At 40.4% G+C, this 22,879-nt stretch overlaps 2 protein-coding genes across 4 annotated transcripts in view; one reads left to right on the forward strand and one right to left on the reverse strand.

Annotated features, from left to right (window-relative positions):
• Positions 1-3,932: 3,932 nt before the first annotated feature.
• On the forward strand, positions 3,933-11,542 carry LOC307253599 (large neutral amino acids transporter small subunit 1-like; the record flags this gene model as incomplete). The annotated part of the gene is made up of 11 exons (XM_080031712.1): positions 3,933-4,022; positions 4,669-5,199; positions 5,644-5,769; positions 7,785-7,890; positions 8,061-8,105; positions 8,698-8,821; positions 8,956-9,059; positions 9,431-9,527; positions 9,868-10,017; positions 10,979-11,153; positions 11,463-11,542. The coding sequence occupies exons 1-11, from the start codon at positions 3,947-3,949 to the stop codon at positions 11,540-11,542; spliced, it is 1,614 nt and encodes a 537-aa protein (XP_079887838.1). The 5' UTR covers positions 3,933-3,946.
• Positions 11,543-19,755: 8,213 nt separating this feature from the next.
• The window catches only part of LOC307253387 (TOX high mobility group box family member 2-like), a 72,193-nt gene continuing 69,069 nt past the window's right edge, over positions 19,756-22,879 (reverse strand). For all 3 annotated transcript variants that reach the window (XM_080031412.1, XM_080031411.1, XM_080031410.1), the window contains 2 exons: positions 22,321-22,460; positions 19,756-21,374 (listed from right to left, as the gene is read on the reverse strand). In XM_080031412.1, the coding sequence (XP_079887538.1) occupies positions 21,332-21,374; positions 22,321-22,460 (183 nt within the window). In that variant the 3' untranslated portion in view covers positions 19,756-21,331. The remainder of the gene's footprint in view (positions 21,375-22,320; positions 22,461-22,879) is intronic.

Genomic DNA, 22,879 nt, shown 5'->3' on the forward strand with positions numbered 1-22,879 from the left:
AGTTATGAAACGCGCACACTCTATACGTGATTACTGTATAAATATAGAGAGATTTAACACGTGTATTAACATTAACATTTAGCTTACTTAACCTTTAAAAACTATTGCTTTTGTTGCTCTGTCATAATGCATTTTTTTCTTTCTTTTTTTACATGAAGTGAAGATTAAACAATTCTTCTTTTGATCTGAGAGCATATCAATCTCCAAACAAGAGGGGTGCCAATATTGTTATAACCATAAGGACAGAGAGTTTTGTATGCAAACTGTTATTTTTGAACAGTGCTGTATAAATAAAATTGACTTGATTTGACTGTAGTTAAGAGTAAAATCCCCAACAGTATAATGGAATATAGCCTACATGATCAGGCTTAGCTCCACCAGGCCTACCTACTACATTCAAATGCTGTTTACTCATCAATAATTCAACACCCTTGAAGGGTCCCTCTACAAGTGAGTCCTTTAACAATTTATAGAATATTTTATTCCCACTGGGGAATTGTTCCTTTCAGGAATTGAATTCTTGTTCCTCTTATAGAAACCTCGAGAGGTGATTATCTATTGTATTTTTTAAACTCTTTTTCTATAAACTGCTTTAGAAATACCTGTCTCTGAGCACTGTCTGAAAGAGATGAGCGCAACCTTTACTTTAATGCAGGAGGAGACATTTAAAACCGGAGACTTTTCTCACAGCAGGTCGAAAAAACAAACTCCACACTGCTTCCTGTGTGGGCTGCAGCACAGCATGCATTTCCATCAACATCTGTCATCCTTGTTGGCACTTGTGGTATATGTGCCAGTGCCATCATATTTGTGCAACACATATGGAATAATTTTTCTATCACTGTAATCATGCAAACAATATATTTTTAAACAATTACTGCTGCATCGAAACCTCAGCAATGCAGCCGTGCCACACATTGTACTCCCGGACAGCCAGACAAAACTAGAGCTAGTAGTATTCAAGCCACTCACACACATAATAAGAGTAACCTATTGCTGTAGTGACAATGCATTATTTGATGCAGCATCTAGGATTTTTCATCATTGATCATATGTTATTTGTTTAATATGTCAGTCTGCAAAGCAATGTGGTTGAGTCAAAAGTAGAAATCTCTGAAATGTAGTAGAGTAGAAGTCAAATGTAGCAGAAAATTACATCGGCTCCACATCAGTTATCACACAGCCTATTTTACCGGCCGAGCGTAATCACAGGTCAGTTAACTGAGAATTCGCGCCACCTGGCTGCCGCTGTGAGAACTGTTCACATTTAGGCTAGCCGCTAGGCTACTCGTGATTTCTGCTGGCCAACACACCAACTCTTCAATGTGAGGTATTGACCACCAGATCCAGCTTCCCCAAGTTGATGCGATGGTAAGGTGCCGGATTCGGATATTATTCTAGCTAGGCCTATTCCTTTTTAAAAATGTAGTAACTTACACTAAAATGAAAATTAAGCATGTAAGAGAAAACATTCTAATGATTTCCTTCTGACAAAAATCCATAAATTATTTATTGTAGGCTATTGAGAACCATGAAAGAGTGCATAACATGCTTCCTTTGAGTTCCATTTCCCTAGTGTTTGAATGAATAAATCATTTAGAATAGCCTAGAATTCCAGTGATGCTTTTCAAATTTGAGAGCTGCTTTCCTCCCTGTTGGTTTTCTCTCAGACGAGTAAATCCATTTCGGTAAAAGTGGCTCCGCAGCTACGCAACTATTTTACACAATAGGCAACGAACTATATTTTTGGTGACCGGTACGGGTACTTCCTATTACTTTCGCCTTTCAAACGAATAGATTTTGTGCCCAATATTAATCTATTTTTTTTAACCCTACTGTAGGCTTTATTCCATATTTTTGTTATATTCTTTCCCTGTCTTGTAGCCTATTGGTTTACATCGGCTACTATGCCTTTAAGATTTCCCATGATTCATCGCGCTCTTTAAAGTTTTATTTCAAATAATTAGCTAATTTACAAACAACTGAAACAGTTAATTTAACATTTCACAAACATGCCAATCGTAGCCTACTTTATAACATCAATTGTTACGCTGCTGAATAATTTTATTATTTTGTTACACCATGATTGTGCATATCTACCGCCTGGCCTCGTACATATACTCCGCGTCCTCCTCTTTACATCCGGGCATTCGGAAGGCTTGCACTCTGGGCTACTAGCGGAGGACCTGGTTCCTCTCTCCCCCGCCCAGGGGAAAGTCCCCGGACACGAGGCAGAAAGTGCCATGGGTTAATCCATTGGCGGCTTGCGCTTCACCGTATCCGAGCTGAGACGTTCACCTGAACTGAGCTTGGTGATCGCCAGTCTGCCTTTGTCAGCGTTCATAGAAATGCAAGTGAGCAGTATCTCACGCCGTAACAGAACGGGGCTCATTCTCGGAATGCACTTTTTGAACACAAGACACACTATTTTCCAAGTTGCGATAGTGCAAAGCTACTGTTTCAATGGTGGTGGTTTATTTGACGAATGAACACAGAGCAAACTCATACTAGCAGTGCCTGGGCTGAGAATTTTATCATGTAGGCTAAATTCTCTCCCTTTACCTTTAGTGCATAACCATACATTATTTATTATTCCACAGGATTAGTTGCCAGAAACCTGTTCCCACTGTGAAATGTGAGATAGCTAAAAGTCGCCATCTAGTGGTTGGAAATGTACGGTGCGGACCCATTAGCGACATTCATAGCCAATCAACTTGACATTAGAGGGTGTCATTTGTCAATAAAAATCGAATCATCATCATCCAAAACCATAGGCGGTGTAGTTTTGTATTTCAATAATTCAGATACCTAATTCTGACAAAAATATAGGCCTAGTCATAATAGTTTTCTTATTCAATCATTATTTTCCCAAATTCTGACATTAACACCAATTAGCCTACTGTTGGTTACACATTATAACATATTTAAATGGTTACATTCCCTATAAGATCACTTTTTAAGGACCAGATCAAAATTTGTCTAAAGCTTATTTTACTTTTTACGCTATTTTCACAGAGCAGTTTCCTTACATAGGCCTACAACACTATGTTATTTTGTCCTTATTGTTATGATGCAATATGAGCAGCTTGAGACATTTTCACAATTGGCCAAAAGCACCAGATGATACAGGAACATCATGCACATCGTCATTATAAATCTGCTTTGTGTACATTGAATATGGCCAGTGGGTCTCCATTTTCTCCGCATGGTGTCACTTTCCTGCATGACAGAGTGAGAACAAAGACACTTGTTTTTCCAGGTTGGTACCACTAGGAGGAGCAACAGATTTGCATCATCCCTCCTAATACACTGACACACACACACAAACACACACACACACACACACACACACACACACACACACACACACACACACACACACACACACACACACACACACACACACACACACACACACACACACACACACACACACACACACACACACACACACACACACACACACTGCCATACTGTATACCACTGGATTAGCCAGTACACAAAAAGATTACAGTGTCACATGGTGGTCCCTCCAAATGGTGCCTAGCCTGCTGCTAAGCATTCATTCATTTGGAGTGGGTGTCGGCTCAAGCAGAAGCAGCATCACAAAGGTTCAGCCCCTCCCTGCTGTATCCTGGAGAGGTAGAGGGAGGGAGAGACCGAGAGAGGATCAGGGTCAGATGAATTCCAGTCTGAGTGACGAAAGGCAGCGTGAGCAAATGAAGAGGAGAGTGTGTGTGCATGTGTGAGAGAGGACGAATCAGAAAGGTTTAGAGAGAGACAGTTCGGGAGGGGGGTGATTGTGTGTGTGTGCGCGTGTGTGTGTGAGAGACACAGAGAGGAAATCACCATCCAGGAGGAGGAAAGACTGACATAAAGTAAGGAAGGAAGGGGGGAGCAGGAGGAAAAAAAGACAAGGCAAAGGGGACCCAGATCAAGAGGGAAGATGGCTGAGCCGGAGCTGAAATTACGGAGCAGCCGGGAGAGCGTTGCCAAGGCGGCGAGCCAGGAGAAGATGGGGGGTAGGTACAGTGCATGCTCACACACACACTCACACTGTAGATGCCACATGGTGCAGGGCTGCATTACTCGCCATGCGCTCCACTGATGCAACATTGCCTGATGCAAACACGCATATTGTGATCGATGAGGCGTAGAGGTGTGTGGTGGCGGGAGTGTTTTGGCTGCGAAGTGTGACAGGTGGCCGAGCTGACAGCATGAGGGAAAGAGGCAAGACGCAGAAATAGACCAATGTGCCTCATAGGCCCTTTACGAGGGGCGGGTAAACACACATACCTTATGGTCCAAATTGACCATTGAGTTTAACTCTTGTTCTTGAAAAGCACGCTTAGCAAAATTACTTTGATGAGCTGGTTTAACCTGTTTTGGAGTCCATGCCACAGAATTCTTCTTAAAATTTACCCAGAATGCACGTTGTCAGTTGCTGCTTTACCCATGGACACATTCCTTGCACTTGGTTCGCGTGTGTAGTCTTAAAATCTGGATGTTACATGAACCAGTGCCTAAAAGGTCTCAGAATAACAAAAAACTAAAACACACAAAATAACACTTTGTGTCTTCCATGTCTCTCTCTCTCTCTCTCTCTCTCTCTCTCTCTCTCTCTCTCTCTCTCTCTCTCTCTCTCTCTCTCTCTCTCTCCCCCAGCAGAGCCAGACGGAGAGGGCCTGATAGTGGAGCAGCCAGCCTCTCCATCCACGCCCATGGTCTCTGCTGCTGCTGCTGATGCTGCTTCTGCCCCTGCCACCAGCCCCGCCGCCAAGGGGGAGAAGATCGAGCTGAAACGCAGCATCACCCTGTTCAACGGCGTGGGCATGATCATAGGCACCATCATCGGCTCGGGCATCTTCGTCACTCCCACCGGCGTGATCAAGGAGACGGGCTCGGCGGGGCTCTCTCTGATCGTGTGGTCTGCCTGCGGAGTCATCTCCACCATGGGCGCCATGTGCTACGCCGAGCTGGGCACCACCATCACCAAGTCGGGGGGAGACTACACCTACATCCTGGAGGTGTACGGAGAGCTGGCCGCCTTCCTCAAGCTGTGGGTGGAGATGCTCATCATCCGACCGTCCTCGCAGTACGTGGTGTCGCTGGTATTTGCCACCTACCTGCTGAAACCCCTCTACCCCAACTGTGCCGTGCCAGACAGCGCCGCCAAGCTCATCGCCTGCCTGTGTCTGAGTGAGTAGGAGAGGGGGGGTTTGTTGGCTCAGCTGGGGGTTTACCTTTCAAATGCTTATATACGGATGATTTGAAAATCGATAAGCGGACTATATAGTGTAGGCTACACATTATTCAAATACTTCAATGGTTTACATTCCCTAAACTGTAAGATCACTTTTTTTTAGGACCAGATCAAAATGGTCTAAAGCTTATTTTACACATCACAGCAATCACACATACCAGTTTCCTTACCTACAACACTCGGTTATGTAGCCCTTATTGTTATGATGGAATATGAGCAGCTTGAGACATTGTGGGGACAGGATTCAGGGTATTGTTGGCTGGGGGTAACCTTGCAAACACTTATATACAAATGACGTATTTGATTCACTTCAAGATAGGTGATTATTACACCCCAAATGTAGCTGATTCCTGTCTCTTTCTTATCTCTCTACTTGCTAGCCTCCCTGACGTTTGTCAACTGCATCAGTGTGAGAGCAGCCACCAAGGTCCAGGACATTTTCACAGCCTCCAAGCTGCTGGCACTGATCATCATCATCCTCTTTGGATTCATCCAGATTTGCACCGGTGAGTCGCATTTCTGTGTCACTGTCCACACAGCCCTACAAAACCACACAGAGGCCAAGAGCCATAGTAACACATTATCTAAACACACTAAGTTGTTAGTAGTCAACTCTGTAACAATAGCAAAACTACCAGCTGGCTTTCGCAGTTCAGTCCATTATTATCTGGTGTTATTTCCAATGTTATTCTAAACTTGGTGCTAAGCTGGGGGATACACTGGAAAAATTTGATTTGACGATACTAATGAAATATTTGGAGAACAAGCTGGTTTATCGTTGTCTTAGTTTGAAATGACAATTAGTCTTGTGTTTTGTGTGTTATAAGAGATGTGCTGATATGAACCTTCATTATGATTCTAATATAGTTCCCATACACAAACAGAATTAAAGTGTACATAAATGATTTTTATTACGATGTGACATTGTGCTTTTTGTATCGTTACCTGTTAAAAAAATATTGCCTATAAAATATTTTCAGTAGATTCAAATAGCTTTCCACTTGGTGCTTTTTCTGAAACTGAAGTATCATCATACCTTATTATACCAAATCCTTGTTAATTTGCAAATAATCCTAAGAGTTTTTTATTCTCTCCCCTAAACAAACAGTGCTTTCTCCGGTGCTCTTTATTGCAATAACGATGGTCATACAAGTATAAATAAATGTTGGTAGGTTTTATCAATGTATAGTTGTAGCCATTAGTGTGACAGTATTTACCTGAGCTACTAAAACGGAGGTTAATGTATTGTGTCTCTAATGATCAACACATAGTTGACTAACACTAACATGAGCCCAACCAGGCAAACTGCCCTCCTTTCAGTGTGTTAGCACAGTTGCTGAGTCCGAACACAAGACTTGTCTGTCTGCAGCCATCTGATTGAGTCCAAGCGAGTGTGCAGCCACATGCATGCCTATCGTTGAAAGTGCACTTTGAAGCTGAACACTGCATAACTGTTTTCATATGTGACTCATCAGGACAGCATGTACTTTCTACCAGAAGATGACAGCCTTGATATAGTCATATAAGGCATATACTGGAAATTGTAGATGATTGCCGCAAAATAGAGCCAAATCATCTGCAGTAATTAATTGTCCCTAACAATGAATACAATTTTGAACTGACTGCTGATGTAAATAACATGTACATAGTCAACTCCATTTTGATTAGCCACAATATACAGTATACAGTATATATTTTCTTCTACATGTTTTTATATAAACATGTATTAATATATATATATGCTTTTTTACAACTGAAATGGCAAAGTACTGTCATGCCATTCAAAAACAGAATGCAAGATGAAAAGGGTGCCCAAGGTTTGCTCCTTGCTACATCTGCTGCTCTCCCCCCTTTTGCGATGCAACTCCCACCTCCATTGTGTTCTGCGTTGTGTTACCATGGAAACTGGGCGGCCGAAGCTTGCCGGCTGTTGTCGCTCACTGTGGTCTTTCAGAGCACGCGAGAAAAGGACAGAGTAAGAAAATCATGTGCGTAATGTGCACGTAATAGGCCTCAGGGAGAGCAGAGTCATTACCATCTGAAAGCGACAGGTAGAGGAAAGGAGTCACCAACCAATACTTTAAGCACACACACTTTTGAACAAAAGCACCACACACACACACACACACACACACACACACACACACACACACACACACACACACACACAAACACTGCCTATTGACAGGTGCCCATTACGAATGATACAATGGATTTTTTTTTTCAGCTGGATAAAATAAGGGGATTGAGTTTTCCTTATCAAAACACATTTCTGCTCATTTTCAAATGTCAGCTCGGTTGGACTTGATTATGTTTCGGTACATCAAAGCACACGTTCAAAAAAGACCCAAATGGCTAGTAGCTGCTGATAGAAAATGTCAAGCCTGTCATAGAGTGGGGCAGCAACAGACTGGCTTTGATGCAAAAAATAAAAAGCTTCGGCAACCAGAGTCCATTAAATGTCTATGAAAGCACACGATTACTTGCTCATCTGAAGCTTCTTCTTTCTGTGTGCCCGCAGGCGACGTGCCATACCTGACACCGGAGAAGGCATTTGAAGGCAGCAAAATGGGAGTGGACAACATTGTCTTGGCTCTGTACAGTGGCCTCTTTGCTTTTGGAGGCTGGTGAGGAATTTCTATTTTGATACAATTACTGACCGGACATGTAAACAGTTTATTCATGCTGCCAAGTGTTTGCTTCTGCAATGCAATTTGCAGTAACTCAAGTATTTATCCAATCCCTAAAATGGTGTTGTCCTTTTTTTGTTTTTTTTTGTTTACTTTTTTTCCCCCAGGAATTACCTGAACTACGTAACGGAGGAGATGATCGACCCAGAGAGGTGACTTTAACTGTGATGGAGGTTGTTTTTGAGTATTGTACAGATAGGACTTACCTTGTTAAATATCAAGTGATTGCATGGAGATGTACAGTACGATAGTATCAAAGTTTTTTTTTGAAATACTTTATTTATAGATTTTTTTATGAACATGCACACACACACACACACACACACACACACACACACACACACACGGAAAAAAGGAATACAAAAATAAAAGATAAAATAAAATAAAAAATCAAACATGGCGTACTCTACTCTACAGGTTTCTATGGCAAATGTCAAACTGAAAATAAAGGTAGTTGAGGTGTCAAGTACTGTAGGTCCCTTCAGTACTTTGATACAGTCAATGCAAGGCTTCCCTGAAATCACATGTCCAATTTTCTCCATACTGGAGAACTCTATGAGCCAGAAGTCAAAACAGGGGGCTGATAGTATCAAATTTAACGTACTGTGTAATGCAATCAAATACAACAGCAGCTTTACAAATAACTGTTGATGTAACGCACAGAAGTGGACAAATCAGACGTTATCACAGAATACATTGGAAGTTATTTTCCTTAAATGACTTCTGACCCCTTCCCCTCAACAGGAACCTGCCTTTGTCCATCATCATATCCATGCCTATAGTGACGGTGGTGTACGTGCTGACCAACCTGGCCTACTTCACCACCATCTCCCCGGAAGTCATGGTCGAGTCCGAGGCTGTTGCCGTGGTGAGCATTATGCTTCGGCCAATGAAAAAATGACCACTGCAAGCATCAGCTCCATATATTAGATGGGTTGGTAGTATTTGTGTTGCTTTCAAAACGTTTGCTTTGCCTCACACATGTTGTGCTGATTCTGGCAGATTTTTGGGGAGTACCATCTCGGGGTGATGTCCTGGCTGATTCCTGTCTTTGTGGGACTGTCCTGCTTCGGAGCCGTCAACGGATCCCTGTTCACCTCAGCACGGTGTGTGTAAAAAAAAAACGCTATTGATGGCAGTTTTTCAAAAGTGTCATACAATGGTTTGTTAACGTTTATACAATGAGCTCATAGAGTACTTGTTTTGGGACTGGATGTGTGTTGGGGGAATGTATCCCTACAGAGCATAATATTCCTTCTCAATGAGAACAGTGCAGTCAGATACTGGATTTTATGGGGTGTGAACGCTCATATGGATGTGATAGGATGTGAAGTTTATTATGGTAGGATGGTTGAAAGAGAGGGGGCTTGTTCTCAAATCTGAGACTGTTATTGGCTGGGACATCTTATGTAGGCCAACGTCTTCATAAAAAAAACAAAAAAAAAACAAAAACAAAACAGAGCTGTCTCTCTTCTAGGTTGTTCTATGCTGGAGCTCGGGAGGGTCAACTCCCTGCCGCTCTGGGATTGGTCCACACAGACCTTTTCACACCGGTGCCGTCCCTCATCTTCACTGTAAGACTCCTGCTACCAACAGCCCAGATCTGACACTTGACTTTGTGTTTTACTAATGAACACCATTACATATATGTTGGGCTTAAATTATAAGCAACATTTATTTAGTTTTATGGGATAGTAGGAATTATTTATTGCACATGTAATGTTTGTCAATAGACGACGCCTCTAAAACCAATTACAACTCTCTGACTGTGCTCATTAGCATTTAGCATGGCACACATTCTAGAAGAATCCCTCAAATCATCATTTCAAAATTAATTTGAGAAGTTTTTGTGTGTTTGTATGCTTTCTTTTTCGCAGACTTATACAATCTTGTCCTCCTTTCCCTTTGTATCAGTGTCTCCTGTCCATGATGTACGCCATCTCTAGGGACATCTTCTCTGTCATCAACCTCTTCAGCTTCTTCACCTGGCTGTGTGTTGGCATGGCCATTGCTGGCATGGTCTGGTTGCGCTTTACCAAGCCCGATCTGCGAAGGCCTATTAAGGTAGAGTCTAATGGTTTTCATTGCACATGTGGTAAATGCTTGAGATGTGAACGGTGTCTTTGCTCCACCTTTTGTCTGCCCAAAGAGTCCACAGGTCTGCTGGTTTTATAGGGCATCTACCGTTTTTTAAAAACATGTTTATTTATTTATTTTTTGTAATGAAAGCCCCATTGTATCTCTGCTCTTGTTATTGCTTGGAAGTGGAACCATACTGCGTTTTCAGGACAGGAGGGAGTGGAGTTTGCACGAATACATGGCTCTTTGTTTCTTCATGGGAATATTACTTTAGTTGACCAGAGTCTTTCATCTTTCCTTTTAAGCCCGAGTGCTCTCAGCCTATTTGATTTATGAGATGAACCTGTAACAAGGTATAAATAGAGCTCTCCTCCCTATGTGCAAAACATTCATTAAACAACACAGGCACCAATTTCTCAGATCTAATCACACAGCTTTCGACAAGACAACAATGTGCATGGCCTCATCATGTTGACATTATTAATTGTTTATCTATATAATAATGAGATGTAACTATTTTTAAGTACTAAGATCTTCAATGAAATAGAAGAAGAAATACCACAGTGTACAAATATTTTGTTACAAGTAAAAGTCATTCAAGTACCACAAGCACTCCTTCCTCATATACTGCTAACTAATTTTTGATAATTAAAAAAGAAATTTACAATTTAGATTTGCAAATTAACGAGTGACTTAAGGTTGTAATTAATTTAGTCAAATTACAGTTTTATTCCTCTGAGTTGTATTGGAGTAGAAGTAAAAATTGTAGTGAACAAAAATAACCCCCTCCCCCATCATTTTACACATAAGTTATTATTGTACATAACCAAAGCCAGCAATGTCGTACGGAAGGACAAAATACCTCAGTAATTATGTCAAATATTTGTATTTCATCTACACTCACACCTACAAACAACTACATGTGTATTATGTTTATTCCCTGCAGGTGTGGCTGTGCGTCCCCGTCACCTTCGTTTTGGGCTGTGTCTTCATGATCTTGGTGTCCTTCTGGGCCGCTCCGTTTGAGTGCCTTATAGGCAGCGGCATTATTCTCACAGGCATCCCGGCTTACCTACTGGGCTACAAGTGGAAGAAACCCCATGTGGTCAAGAAGATGCTGGGTGAGTGGGAGTGATTTTTTGTATTTGTTTTAATAGCGTCTATATGCCCTATTTGTTCAGGCGAGGCTGGAGGAGCATTCATTACAGTTTGTTATGAAAATTCATGTGAGAAGAACACATCTGCTGCGAGTGAAGCCACTGGCCCTCTGATACATCAGGTTTGTTGATATGGTCGGCTCGGTCGGATAAACTCCAACCTGAGGTGTTCCATCCCACGTTCAATAAAAATCTGACCACGTTCGAACTGCAGTAACCCAGTCAAAGTAAAAAAAGGGCTAATGTGATGAGTGATTTTTTTTTGCCCCTCAGAAATCTTCACCATGTTCTGTCAGAAGATCTTCATGTCTGTTCCCGAGGAGAGGGAGCAACCGGAGGTAGCGGCCGAATAACGCCCGACAGACTCAACCTAGATGTCAATGATTTTGTCGGAAACATTCTTCACATGTTAACATTCATTCCCTTTGTGATTATGATTAGGCTACAGCTGTTTTTTTATTCTCCCTGTTACCTGCCTGGTTACCATATCTACCTTACCAGACAGGTCACTGTGGAACACATTGGTATGTCCAAGGGGCGGCCTGGCAATCCTGGTCAAAGGAGAGCTTAAAATGAACAGATGCTCTTGAGCACAAAGTATAAAGGAAGATTTAATGAACACTGCACAATGTTACAAATTTGAAGAAGTTTAATCTTGGGTTAGCACATTTAAACATTTCCCAGTGTTTTTAACCTCAATCTAATAGGAAATGATGTCTCATTTAATGTCACAACATGCTTAATTGTTAGTAACGGAGAATCAAAGGGTTTGAATACTGCAAACAAAGCATCAGCCAAAAATGTACTCCAGTGGCCTAAGACATACAATGTTTAAGTTTCACAAGTGTACAAATGAGTAAGTGAGTGTGACACGATAAAACAAATCTAACTTCCTTTCAATACTAATATAACCAAACTAGTAATAGTTTATTATTATAGTTTACAGTTTTATAGAATATGAAAGCTGTGGGTAGTACACTTTGCTACAATTAATGATGGATTCATTTGAGGTAAAAATGACGTCACCTAAGGAACAACGACCGTCAATGTACAGTACAGTGTATAATTAAGGTCAGGGTAAAAAGAGCAAATGGTTCACTTGCATACCACTGATTATATTATACTCATGCACCACTTATATTTATGTTGAATGACAATTGATTTACAATATTTGTATTTTTTTGTTTTCATTTTTCTAAATGAGTCTTAAAGCACAAACTAAGGTGAAAATAAAACAGTGTATTTAATGTATCTTTAAGATGTGTTGCTGTAAAACAGGTCTGTATCTTCTATCATTTCATTCTCACATCAAAACAATGTCAGAGTCAGCGCTCCGTACGTGATGTGAATTGATGATACAGCAGTGGACACCAGCACCTGTTTGTGATGCGTTTTGTAAGAAGCTAAAATATTTGTATTGATGTCATCTTGGTTGCATTTTGTAAAAATCATTGTAGTGTTAGTTTTTTGTATTGCTTGTATCTGGAATCTGTGCCGGACACGTCAGCGCTGACATTTACACGTTCATTGTCATAATGAGACCAGAATGAATGTTTGCACATTTAGTAACATCAGGTTTGCCTATATTTTATTATTATTCAGTTTTTTTAAAATGTGAATTGTACCTTATAAATCTTTCTTTTAAAAATAATTTCTGATGTTTGAGCTGACAGTCCAGGGTTGGCTCTATACGTTCAAATCAGTTGGAAATGCACACAGAAATGCTTCACAATAGACCGTGGAACGAGGGAAAGACGAAGGTTGATGCGAAGGTTTGCTGCAAATGTTCGAACACAAGGCCATAATGGTTTTTCCAATCCATGATTTATTCATCCTCAAAAGTTGGATAGTTGCAAGCACAACAATGCACAGCACAATGCTTGAATACAGAATATTGTACATGCCCTTTACTTAACGAATCAAATTATATTAAAACAGATAGCACACAGTCTAAAAAACACACAATTGATCATTTATCTGTGACTGTGACAATAAATGGTTTCAAATGACCCCATCATATATTTTCTGTTGTGCTTAACATGCAGTTGTAGTGGTACAATAAACAAGGTATTGTGTTTATCAATTGATGTGTGTGTTTGCTTCTATGGCATTTGTCCAATGACATGTTATGGAGAAACACTGGTCTATAAGCATATTTTTACCTTAAAAAGTGAAGTTTACAATGTGAGTTGTTGAAACTGTTGTACCGTACAGTGACCGTGGCGGGTAAATAAATATTTTTGTTCAAAGGTTGCCTGGTTGTTTGGGTTATACTGTATATAGTCAACAAAAGAAGTGTTCAACAAATAACATCTGATTTTCACATAGAGCCTACAATCAAAAACGAGATAGCTTATTTCCAAATGAGGATGTTGCACAAGCACGACTTTCTGAAAAGGCCGCTAATCGTCTCAGCCATCAAGAGTTTGGGTTAGATATCTGTAGGAAATGCTCTGTCCTTTCTTGTTTGTCTTGTCTGGTTTGTTGGCTGTCAGACAATGATGCTGCGTAGGCCTGTGCTGTCAGCAGAGTTCATATCCGCCTGGAGAGGATATGAGAGGGTCTGATGGCTGCTGATGAAACCTGCATCAGAACTGCCCGAGACAATATTAGTGATGGGAGATTGGACGGGCAAGGAACCAATATTACAGTGACGTAAAGAGAATCATCACAGCTTCTGAATCGAACAGGCACTTGACAAGTTTAGTTAATGTGTAAAACAATAATTAAAACAAATAGCACATACAGTCAAGTTAAGCCCAGCTCCAGTGGAATCAAATTTTCAAGTTGTCTGACAAACGCTCCATTTTTAACACGAAAACATATATAACACTGAGCATTTTGACTTGTTTCAGGAATGGCCTTAAAATTTAACAATAAATATAAATCCTGAAGTAGCGTTAACCTTTTACCATGGGTGCATTTCTGGCATGTTTCATTGCAATCTTTTTATAAAAAAATTGTAGGATTCAGTCTTTCATTTCCACTGTTGAGCATCCAGGAAAGGAGAGAAAACATAGTTAGCATCCTACAGATCATTTCACCTTATATGTCTATAATGTTGCTTTTCTGGAACATATAAAATGTTGATGTTTATGATTATGTTGTATGAATTTTAGAACCAGACTTACCTCCGGTACTACATTTTACCAGCAGATGGCGATAGAGGAAAAGCAATAGCCGATGGTAAAACAGTAGAGGAGTTCCAATCAGCCATAATAGAGTTTGAAGGAAATTTGTCTCATATTTATGTTCGATATCGTCAAGTTGATTATTTATTTTTAAATTTCCTCTTTATTTGATTATTATTATTATTATTTTCTACCTTAAAGAAGATTTTGTTAACTTTACAGGCTAATTTTATTCAACTTTTCAAAAAAATAAAATGTAAGAGTAGGCTACTTAAATTGAAAGCATTGCCCTCTTAAAAACGTACCACTTTTTTCTTGTTCACAATTACACACATTTACACCTTGAAGCTTCCAGTTAAACCACAGTTGTGGGAGCTGGGCTTTGCTGAGCTGTTGTGATGATGATGGTGAGTTAAGGGCCTTTCATGTTCCTTATTGTCAATAAACCATGTCATAATTACATATAATTATATATAATTGTATTTCTAATGTGCAAACAAAAAAATATGAGACATGTCACTGTTTATCGGCACATACAGCCTCAGGACTACATCTGTGCATCTCTTTAACTTATCCAGTTGTCCCATTATTGGGCTTCTGAAATGCACGCTGTTTTCTTTAAACTCACAGAACCTAAAATTCTAGTGGAGATCCCAAGTTCTAAAAAATGTCATAAAATATTTCCTGCTGAATTACAGGCAAATGTCTCTGAAAGACGGTTGGGTTATTTGATGTAATGTAATGTAACTTTATTTAAACAGGGACAATGTACAAAAGAAACATTATATTGTACAGCCATTGTATGCAGATAGGGTATGATGTAGAACATACAATATTTATCTTGGTCTCTTTGAAGAACTTAATATGAACTGTTTCTAATGACATACATTGTACTGTCAAGTTCAACCCAAAATTTTTTGGTTATCAGCCTTAAACCTCAACTTCCTCAAATTGGCAGCCCTCCAGTTTACAAGCCTCTGTGTTATGCTGCGGGGGGATTTTCTTGGCACGCTTTGGTTCCATAACAATATGGGGGGACATTTTAGGAAAAATGGTCACGGAACAGTTGCGGCCAAAGCATATTAGTAAGAGGCTCATTGTAAACACTTTTTAAATGACTATTTATTTTTTATTTTTTGTTCACAAATACTGCAAATGCATTGATACTGCATGCATTGCTCAATATTGAAATAGTACCACCAAAAACTGCAAGCAGCTTTTTTTTTTAAAGAATGCATACAACTTGCAGTACTTGATTGAAACTTTTTGTGCTGTAACTTTGCAAACATCAATTTTAGCTTCATTTGTGGACTTAAGAATAGACCTGAACAATGGAACGGGAAGTGAGCCAGAGCATTCCCTTCCTGACAGCGGCCAAATTCATAGCCATGGACAATGGCCTGTGAGATTACAGTTTTGAATTCTTCATATGTACTTAGATGTGCAATTGGAAATGTGACTGAGCAGGAAGATGCATTAACTACAGGATACCAGATGCTATGATGTTTACCACAATGCACCTGGCACTCATATAATATGTGTAAGATTCTCCTGTCAGCCACTGGCAGGACTCGCCAACATTAATGTACATATGTTGGTATGTCTTTTCTGCCTTGTCAACATCTTCATCCTTACCCATGGTCTACTAAAACCCGTAACATTAGTCATTCTAGTATTTATTTTACTTCTACTACTGTTGGTGTTGATGATACTGTTTCTCCAAATTTCTCCAAAAAAAATCCTCCTTTACCCTTGATCAGAGCCGGAGTGGGACTCATTTTCAGCCCTGGAGTTTCATGCCTCAAACCGGCCCATTTTAGTTCACGACCAACATTATTAATATAATGTAATAACAACCTTATGTACGTCTGCAAAAGTGCACTGTTCTCTGCACCCTTGTAATTCTGTGTTTTTAGACTGTGTGGACTCAAATGCTCCTGTGTAGCCTAGCCTATAGGTGCCTGCCATGGTGCTACTATGTGGAGTAGGAGTGTGCAGAGACGTCATTATCTGTATCTGTTCAACAAACACAATTATCTGTATCTGTATTAGGATATGAAACCGGAAGTGGGCTGGGCTTATGTCTGAATATTTTTTCACCAACAATTATTGTCCCTTCAGAGCCTCAAATTGATTTAATATTGGCATATTATTAATAATGAGATAGGCCTATGTTCCTCATACTGTAGGCTACTTCTCGTCTGTTTCTCTCTCTCATTATAAGTTATGAACTGTCTGAGCCACGTTTGACTGGGGGACATTGAACATTCAGAGTCTGAAACAGTAGGCCTATTACATCACAGTAAATCATAAACTTGCGCACTCTTTTTATTTTTAACTAAACTAAGTTGTAAGATTTATTTTGCCCGTTTATTTCCCTCTTCTCTCTCACTCTCTCTCTCCCTCTGTCTCTCTATAGACCTATCTCTGTCGCGCTATCTCTCTCCCTATCTTTTTTAATTTCTAACTTAGTTCAATGAATAATTACTTTGGACTAGGAAACAGCGTTTTATAATCTAGTGATGTAAGTGATCAACGCACAAAAACTAAACTTTGTTTGAGCAAATCTCTTACTTATAAACAGATTGTATGAACTAAACAGGCAAAGTCTTTGCAGATCAAATATTTAAAGATCGATTTTATTAAATTAATTACACGGCCCGTTGCCATTAGAGAGACGCGGTTCACGTTCAGAGATTTGAAATAAATTAAAGTCGGGAGGGACTGAAGGTGAGTCGGGGTCAGAAACTTCCAGCGGAATGGAGAGAGACCGCGGCTCACGGGGCCATGCATAAATGCAGCCGGTCTTTCTCTTCTAAGCAGGGGCGGTTCTACAGGGGGGCAAGGGGGGGCAGCGGCCCCCCCACTGAAGAGCCTTGCCCCCCCAGCTGCCCCCCTAACTTTTGCATTCTCAAAAATGTACTTATAAGAACAAACCGCCACTATGTCAACAAGCCACTCAAATAATTTAAACAAACAATACATTGAACAAAAGTAAATTATTTTAAATCTAATCTTATGCCCTGCCCCTCAAATACTTAGCCACGGCCCTGCATCATATGCGCATATCAGCGATCACACAGTTTGTCACACACAGCGACTCAGCGCGCTGCTGTGCCATGCAGCCCTGCGAAGAGTAACTGACCTGCTCCGAGCATCTTAAGGTGAAGTCAGTTTACCCTTGTGAATTTTAAACACACCAATTTAACTTAAAGTTAAATTTGTAATGAATGTAATGCAATGTAAAAGTAGCTAATTCATCGATAAGAGCACATCCATTCATCGTTGGCCAAAAGGGAAATCACTCGCTTGTGACTTGTAGGAGCATATTGCCCTTTTATTAATTTGTAGGCCTATTGTAGTACAGGCAAGAGCTTGATAAAAATATTTAAAAAAAACTTGCATGTTCGGATCCATACAATTTAACAGTGGATCGCCGTTTCGAGAGAGAGAGAGAGAGCGAGCGAGAGAGAGAGAGAGAGAGAGAGAGAGAGTTGCCGTTTCTGAGGCATTGAGTTACTACGGAGATCGATCATGTTTGTTTGAATAGCCAAACATAGCCTACTAAAAACTCTCACATATCACAGCAAACGAGCGGCACAAATTAAACCAGGTTACATTAGGCTATCACATGTTAAAGACATGAATAAATAAGTGGAGGAAAAGAAGAAATAAATGTGAGGGATGAAGAGGAGGTTTTATATTCAGACAGAGGGACAGAGGCAGGTAGTGATCAGCAGGCAGGTGAAAGGTAGGCAGAGGGTCTGACTGCAGTCCCAGCCTAAACTACTGTATTGTTATTCTCCTTCCATATAAATTCCACTAGACTAGAATGATATGTCATGTCACTCAAAATAACATGTTTCAATGATTGCCTGTTTTCTGTTGTAGCAATGTGTTGTATGGGGTAAGCTATGTAGGCTTAAGACATAGGCTACAAATGTCTTATTTTATCAGAAATGATGATCAATATAATATATATGGGGATTCCCGCTACCGTCCTCCCATGCCCCCATGCCAAGACCTCTTGCCCCCCCTTCGCCACCCCATGTAACATTTTCTAGATCCTCCCCTGCTTCTAAGCCACGGCAGCGGAGATGAACAGCTGATAGGTGCGACTCAAGTTAAGGCAGAACGCGCTGCGTCAATTTAGTGCATGATAGGCAAAATAAATAAATAGTTGTTTCCCGAATAATTCGGGAAGTAAAAATATTCGGATCGATCTCATTATCCGTGCTCATCCGAATAAATGTTCGGATTCGGGCTCATCCCAGTGCAGCCGACGCTCCAGTCGCCATTGTCCCGAGCATAGGCCTACATTGAAAATAAATGACTGGGGGCTGGCACTTGAAGCCTTTGGTATGAGCGCAGAATTACAAGTTATCTTCTTTCACCGCGTAGTCCGACATGGAAGACATGCTGCTAGTGAGAGACACGCAGCAGGGCTAGGAGGCCCTAGTTCCTGTTTCTGCTTCAAAATAAAAGTCATCTCACATTACGCCAGTTAGATGCTTTTAATGTGAAACTGAAGCTGTAGGAAATGGTCAGTTTCCATTAGCAGTAACTTAACTGCGGACTAATAATATGATTTTTAATGCACCAATAGGTATAATGATATTTTAACCCAGTGCCATGACTGGGCCGGCCCTCGCAGCCCAAAAACCAGAGCGGCCCACCGGGAATGCTCCCGGTTCTCCCGATTAGCCACTCCGGGCCTGCCCTTGATGTCTTCTACGTTGTCCAGCAGAACATACATACACTCTTTGTATGGAAGGTGAAAAACATTGTGTGGGCTATTATGAATCAGCTCTAGGGGGCACTGCCTCATCGTTATCACAGGCAGAGAGAGAGGGAGAGAGAGAAAGAGGGATAAAGAGAGAGAGCGAGAGAGAGAGAGAAAGGAGAGGGGGATGATAGATTCCATGTCTATTCTGCCTTTAATCCAACTGTGAAATTCACAAGTAAAAGGCAGTCCTTTTTTTATTCTCAGGTAGTCTCTGAGAGACCGCGTACTGCTGCATCAACTCTGAGTTTCATCATCACACCTTGATCATGTCTCAATTTTAAAAGGAAAATAGATAAATAAAACTGTGGAAAGGTTACATTTCCGTACACAGAGGTAGAGTGGGAAGCCTAAACTCCTCACCAAACAAGCTAACTTCTCTGCAACATCAAAGATAATTCTCCTAATTAACCCCAGACACATGCAAAGTTATGTTTATAGGCTACCGCGGCCACCGGGCGCGATCCATCCTATTACTAATGAATGCGTTGAAACTCAGTAATGTAAACCACAGCAAAACCAAACGATTAAAATAAGTAGAGACATGCACATCCAATTCTCCACTTTAAACATTTTATTACAGACAAAAGAAAACAAAAGAAGTATTTGTGACACAAAATGAAGCTAATGCTGGTACACAGGTGTTGCACCAACAACAATTTCTGAAAAAAATATTTATTATTTTAATAATCATGGTGTCTGATATAATAATAATAATAATAATAATAATAATAATAATAATAATAATAATAATAATAATAATAATAATAATGAACCCTGATAAAAATAAGCCAAAATGTTACTTCATATCATTCATAAATAGATGTGAAACCTGCAATCAAATTAAATAGAATGACCATATTGTAAAACATATGATATTCAACAAAACAAAATGGGTTCGCTCATCACTGGCTTTACAAATTAAAGAAGTACATTTGGCAGGTTTATACACAAAATTAAAATATCTACCCCCGTGACTGTTTCTCCGAAACGCAAATCCTGCTACAGTGAAAAAGAAAAGATAAAATCTTCAGAAATTTTTTTTCTTCACAAAAAATGATAAAAGATGAGTTCAACACAATTCTAAAACACCTAATAAAACTAGTCAAAAACTTTAAAACCCACTGTTATGTTTTTTTTTTCTTTAGTAACATTTCACATTTAGCAACTTTTTTTTTATTCACCTGTACAAGTGGTGTGGGGGACTAAGGGGTGGTGGGCGGGGTTACAGATGGGGGGGGGGGGGGGGGGCGGTACTTATAGACCAAGAGGAGGAGGGGCTAAAAGGAGAGGCATCAACCTTTGACCTCTGTAGTTCTGTGACGTCCTGAGGCCTTGTGAAGAGAGGGACTCTCCCTATCAGAGCTCCTTCAGTTAAGAGGTGGTAATGGAGCGGTTCTTCAGTCTTTGCATTTCTCTCTGGTGAACACAGTTTCAACACAACTTTTAGTGTGTGTATTCCCTCACTGAATCCGCCTGCACGGTAATCACATAACCAAACAAAAAGTATGTTGAAAAAAAAGGAAAGCAAGGGACTGCGGCTAAATACACACATAAGAGGGATCAATTTTGGTGATATTTACAATCACTCTGTGAGAAATAAAGGAAATGAGGGAGTCCTTTACTATGGGCAAGGATGATTTACAAATGTCTTATGTGTTTTGTGAGTATCTTCATTAAAATTTGTCTTTGCTTTTAACTCAGCCGGGGTGTTTCAGTCAGTCCTGAAGTACACCCACCCATGCTGAGGTGACTATATTCTAGTTTCCTGCATTAGCTTTTCTACCCAAGACCCCTACGCTTTGAGTATGCTTAGAGCATTTCATCTCCCCGCCGGGGGCAGTCCATGGCAAAAACACACAGTAATGGAGTGAAGAGCAGAGAAAGTATCTTTAAAAAAATTCAAAAGAAAATGAGAAGAATTTTTTTTTCTTTTGGTCTTCATTTTCCAGTATGTTGGCATAAGCTTAAAGCTCACTGCCCCCGCAAAAAAATGGAAAGTTCACTGATAAGAAACAAAAAAAGCAAGAGAAGTGCCTCAGGCTTCTGGCCGATCTAAGTGCTTGGCAAATAGGTGAAGTTACTGTAGCAGTCTTTGGGATTTTCGAAATCCGTCAGAGAAAAAAACCCAAAAAAGACAAAAACTAAATGGTGTAGAAGCAGATACATCGATGACGTTTTTATGTCGGAAAGCTCCCTGGAGTCTGACATTTGGATGTCTTTCAGCTTCAAGTGAGGTAGAGAGGCTTGTCCCGTGCTCCCATCCCACTGCTGAGGAAGAAGAAGAAACTGTATTAAAATATGTCTGGACACATGGAAATCAAATCAGTGTTGTAAACTTCACCAGAATATCCTGCTCAGATTATAAAACTATTTCTCAAGGAAGTCCTGGCTGAGAAAACCGCTCGAAGAAACACTCATCAAAGGTGTCAACAAACAACAAACATCAATCAGTGTGGAGGAAAAATACAAACATCAGAAAATAATTTGCAGATCACTTGGAACTTGAAATGTCAAATACAAAGTCTGTTCTCCAGTTATCTTTACTGACACACTGGGAGAAAAAAAAATTGAGTCTCCTCCAAAACTCCAAACAACATTGATCCAACACTGAGGGAGAAGGTTTTTTTTTCAAGCAAAGAGCCAATCACCTTCAAAGGAATTCACAACATGATTTGACCCAGGCGTGATCCCATTTGACATACAGATGAGTCAGCTCTGAATGCAGGAGATAGCGACTTCCAGCTCTGCCGCCTCTCTCGGAATAACACCACCAAGTTTCAGGTGTGAGGCAAAACAACATTGCTCTTGTAACCTGCTTGAATAGCTTGATTTAATAAGGCAATGTGTGCTGAGCGAAACACATGGGAAACTTAATTGGATGTCACACTTTTTTTTCCAAGTGCAGTAATAGCATTGTTCTACCGCTGCATTACTCATTTCAATTTCAAGGAGATGCTTTGCTTTGGCGGGGATAAAAAAATAAAAAAACACAGTTCATGATTAATACTGTCTGAGACTCTGAGTGTGAAAGTGAAGTGGTTCGGAGCAACTCGTTTGGAAAAATTAGTAAGTGTCAGGCAACTACAGCACTTAATATTCTCACCAATCAAATGCAACCGAATATGATTTACCGAGGCAAGCAAAGGCATTTTCTACAGTATCTTGGAGCAACGTTTACAGTCACACAATAGGGTGCTTGGTGTGTTGAGCTCACCCGCAGTGGTTGGGTCCACAGTCCCTGTTGCAGTACTCGCCGTCCCAGTCAGGGTTCTGGCCATGCCCTGGGTTAGGGGCCCCTGGAGACTGTGAGCCCCCCACACTGTTCTGGTAATCAGCCTGGATATGAGAGAATCCCTGTAGATCAGAGAGAGAGAGAGAGAGAGAGAGAGAGAGAGAGAGAGAGAGAGAGAGAGAGAGAGAGAGAGAGAGAGAGAGGGGGGGGGAGAAAAAGAGGTTATATCGTTGTACCTTTTGAGGTGGTTAGTCATTACAGTTTGCTGATGATACTGTGTGTGGGACAGGTTTTTGGGCTTAAAGGTGCTACGAAGGACTCTGAAAGATTTCTGAAACTGTCTAATTTTTCCTCTGATGATCATAGTTGATATGTAACAGCAAGCAATACCATCAGTGCAAATAATGCTATTTTTTATACAGTTTTTCTTACATAATGCCTTTGTCAAGGGTACGCTCACCCAGGAACAATAGCTGGCGTAGTAAACCGCTTTTTTCCAAAAGGGGGGCAAGAATTAACATACACACAAAGTCCCTCGGAG

Source organism: Ammodytes marinus, assembly GCF_949987685.1.
Source record: "Ammodytes marinus genome assembly, chromosome: 7".
NCBI classification, from domain to species: Eukaryota; Metazoa; Chordata; class Actinopteri; order Uranoscopiformes; family Ammodytidae; genus Ammodytes; species Ammodytes marinus.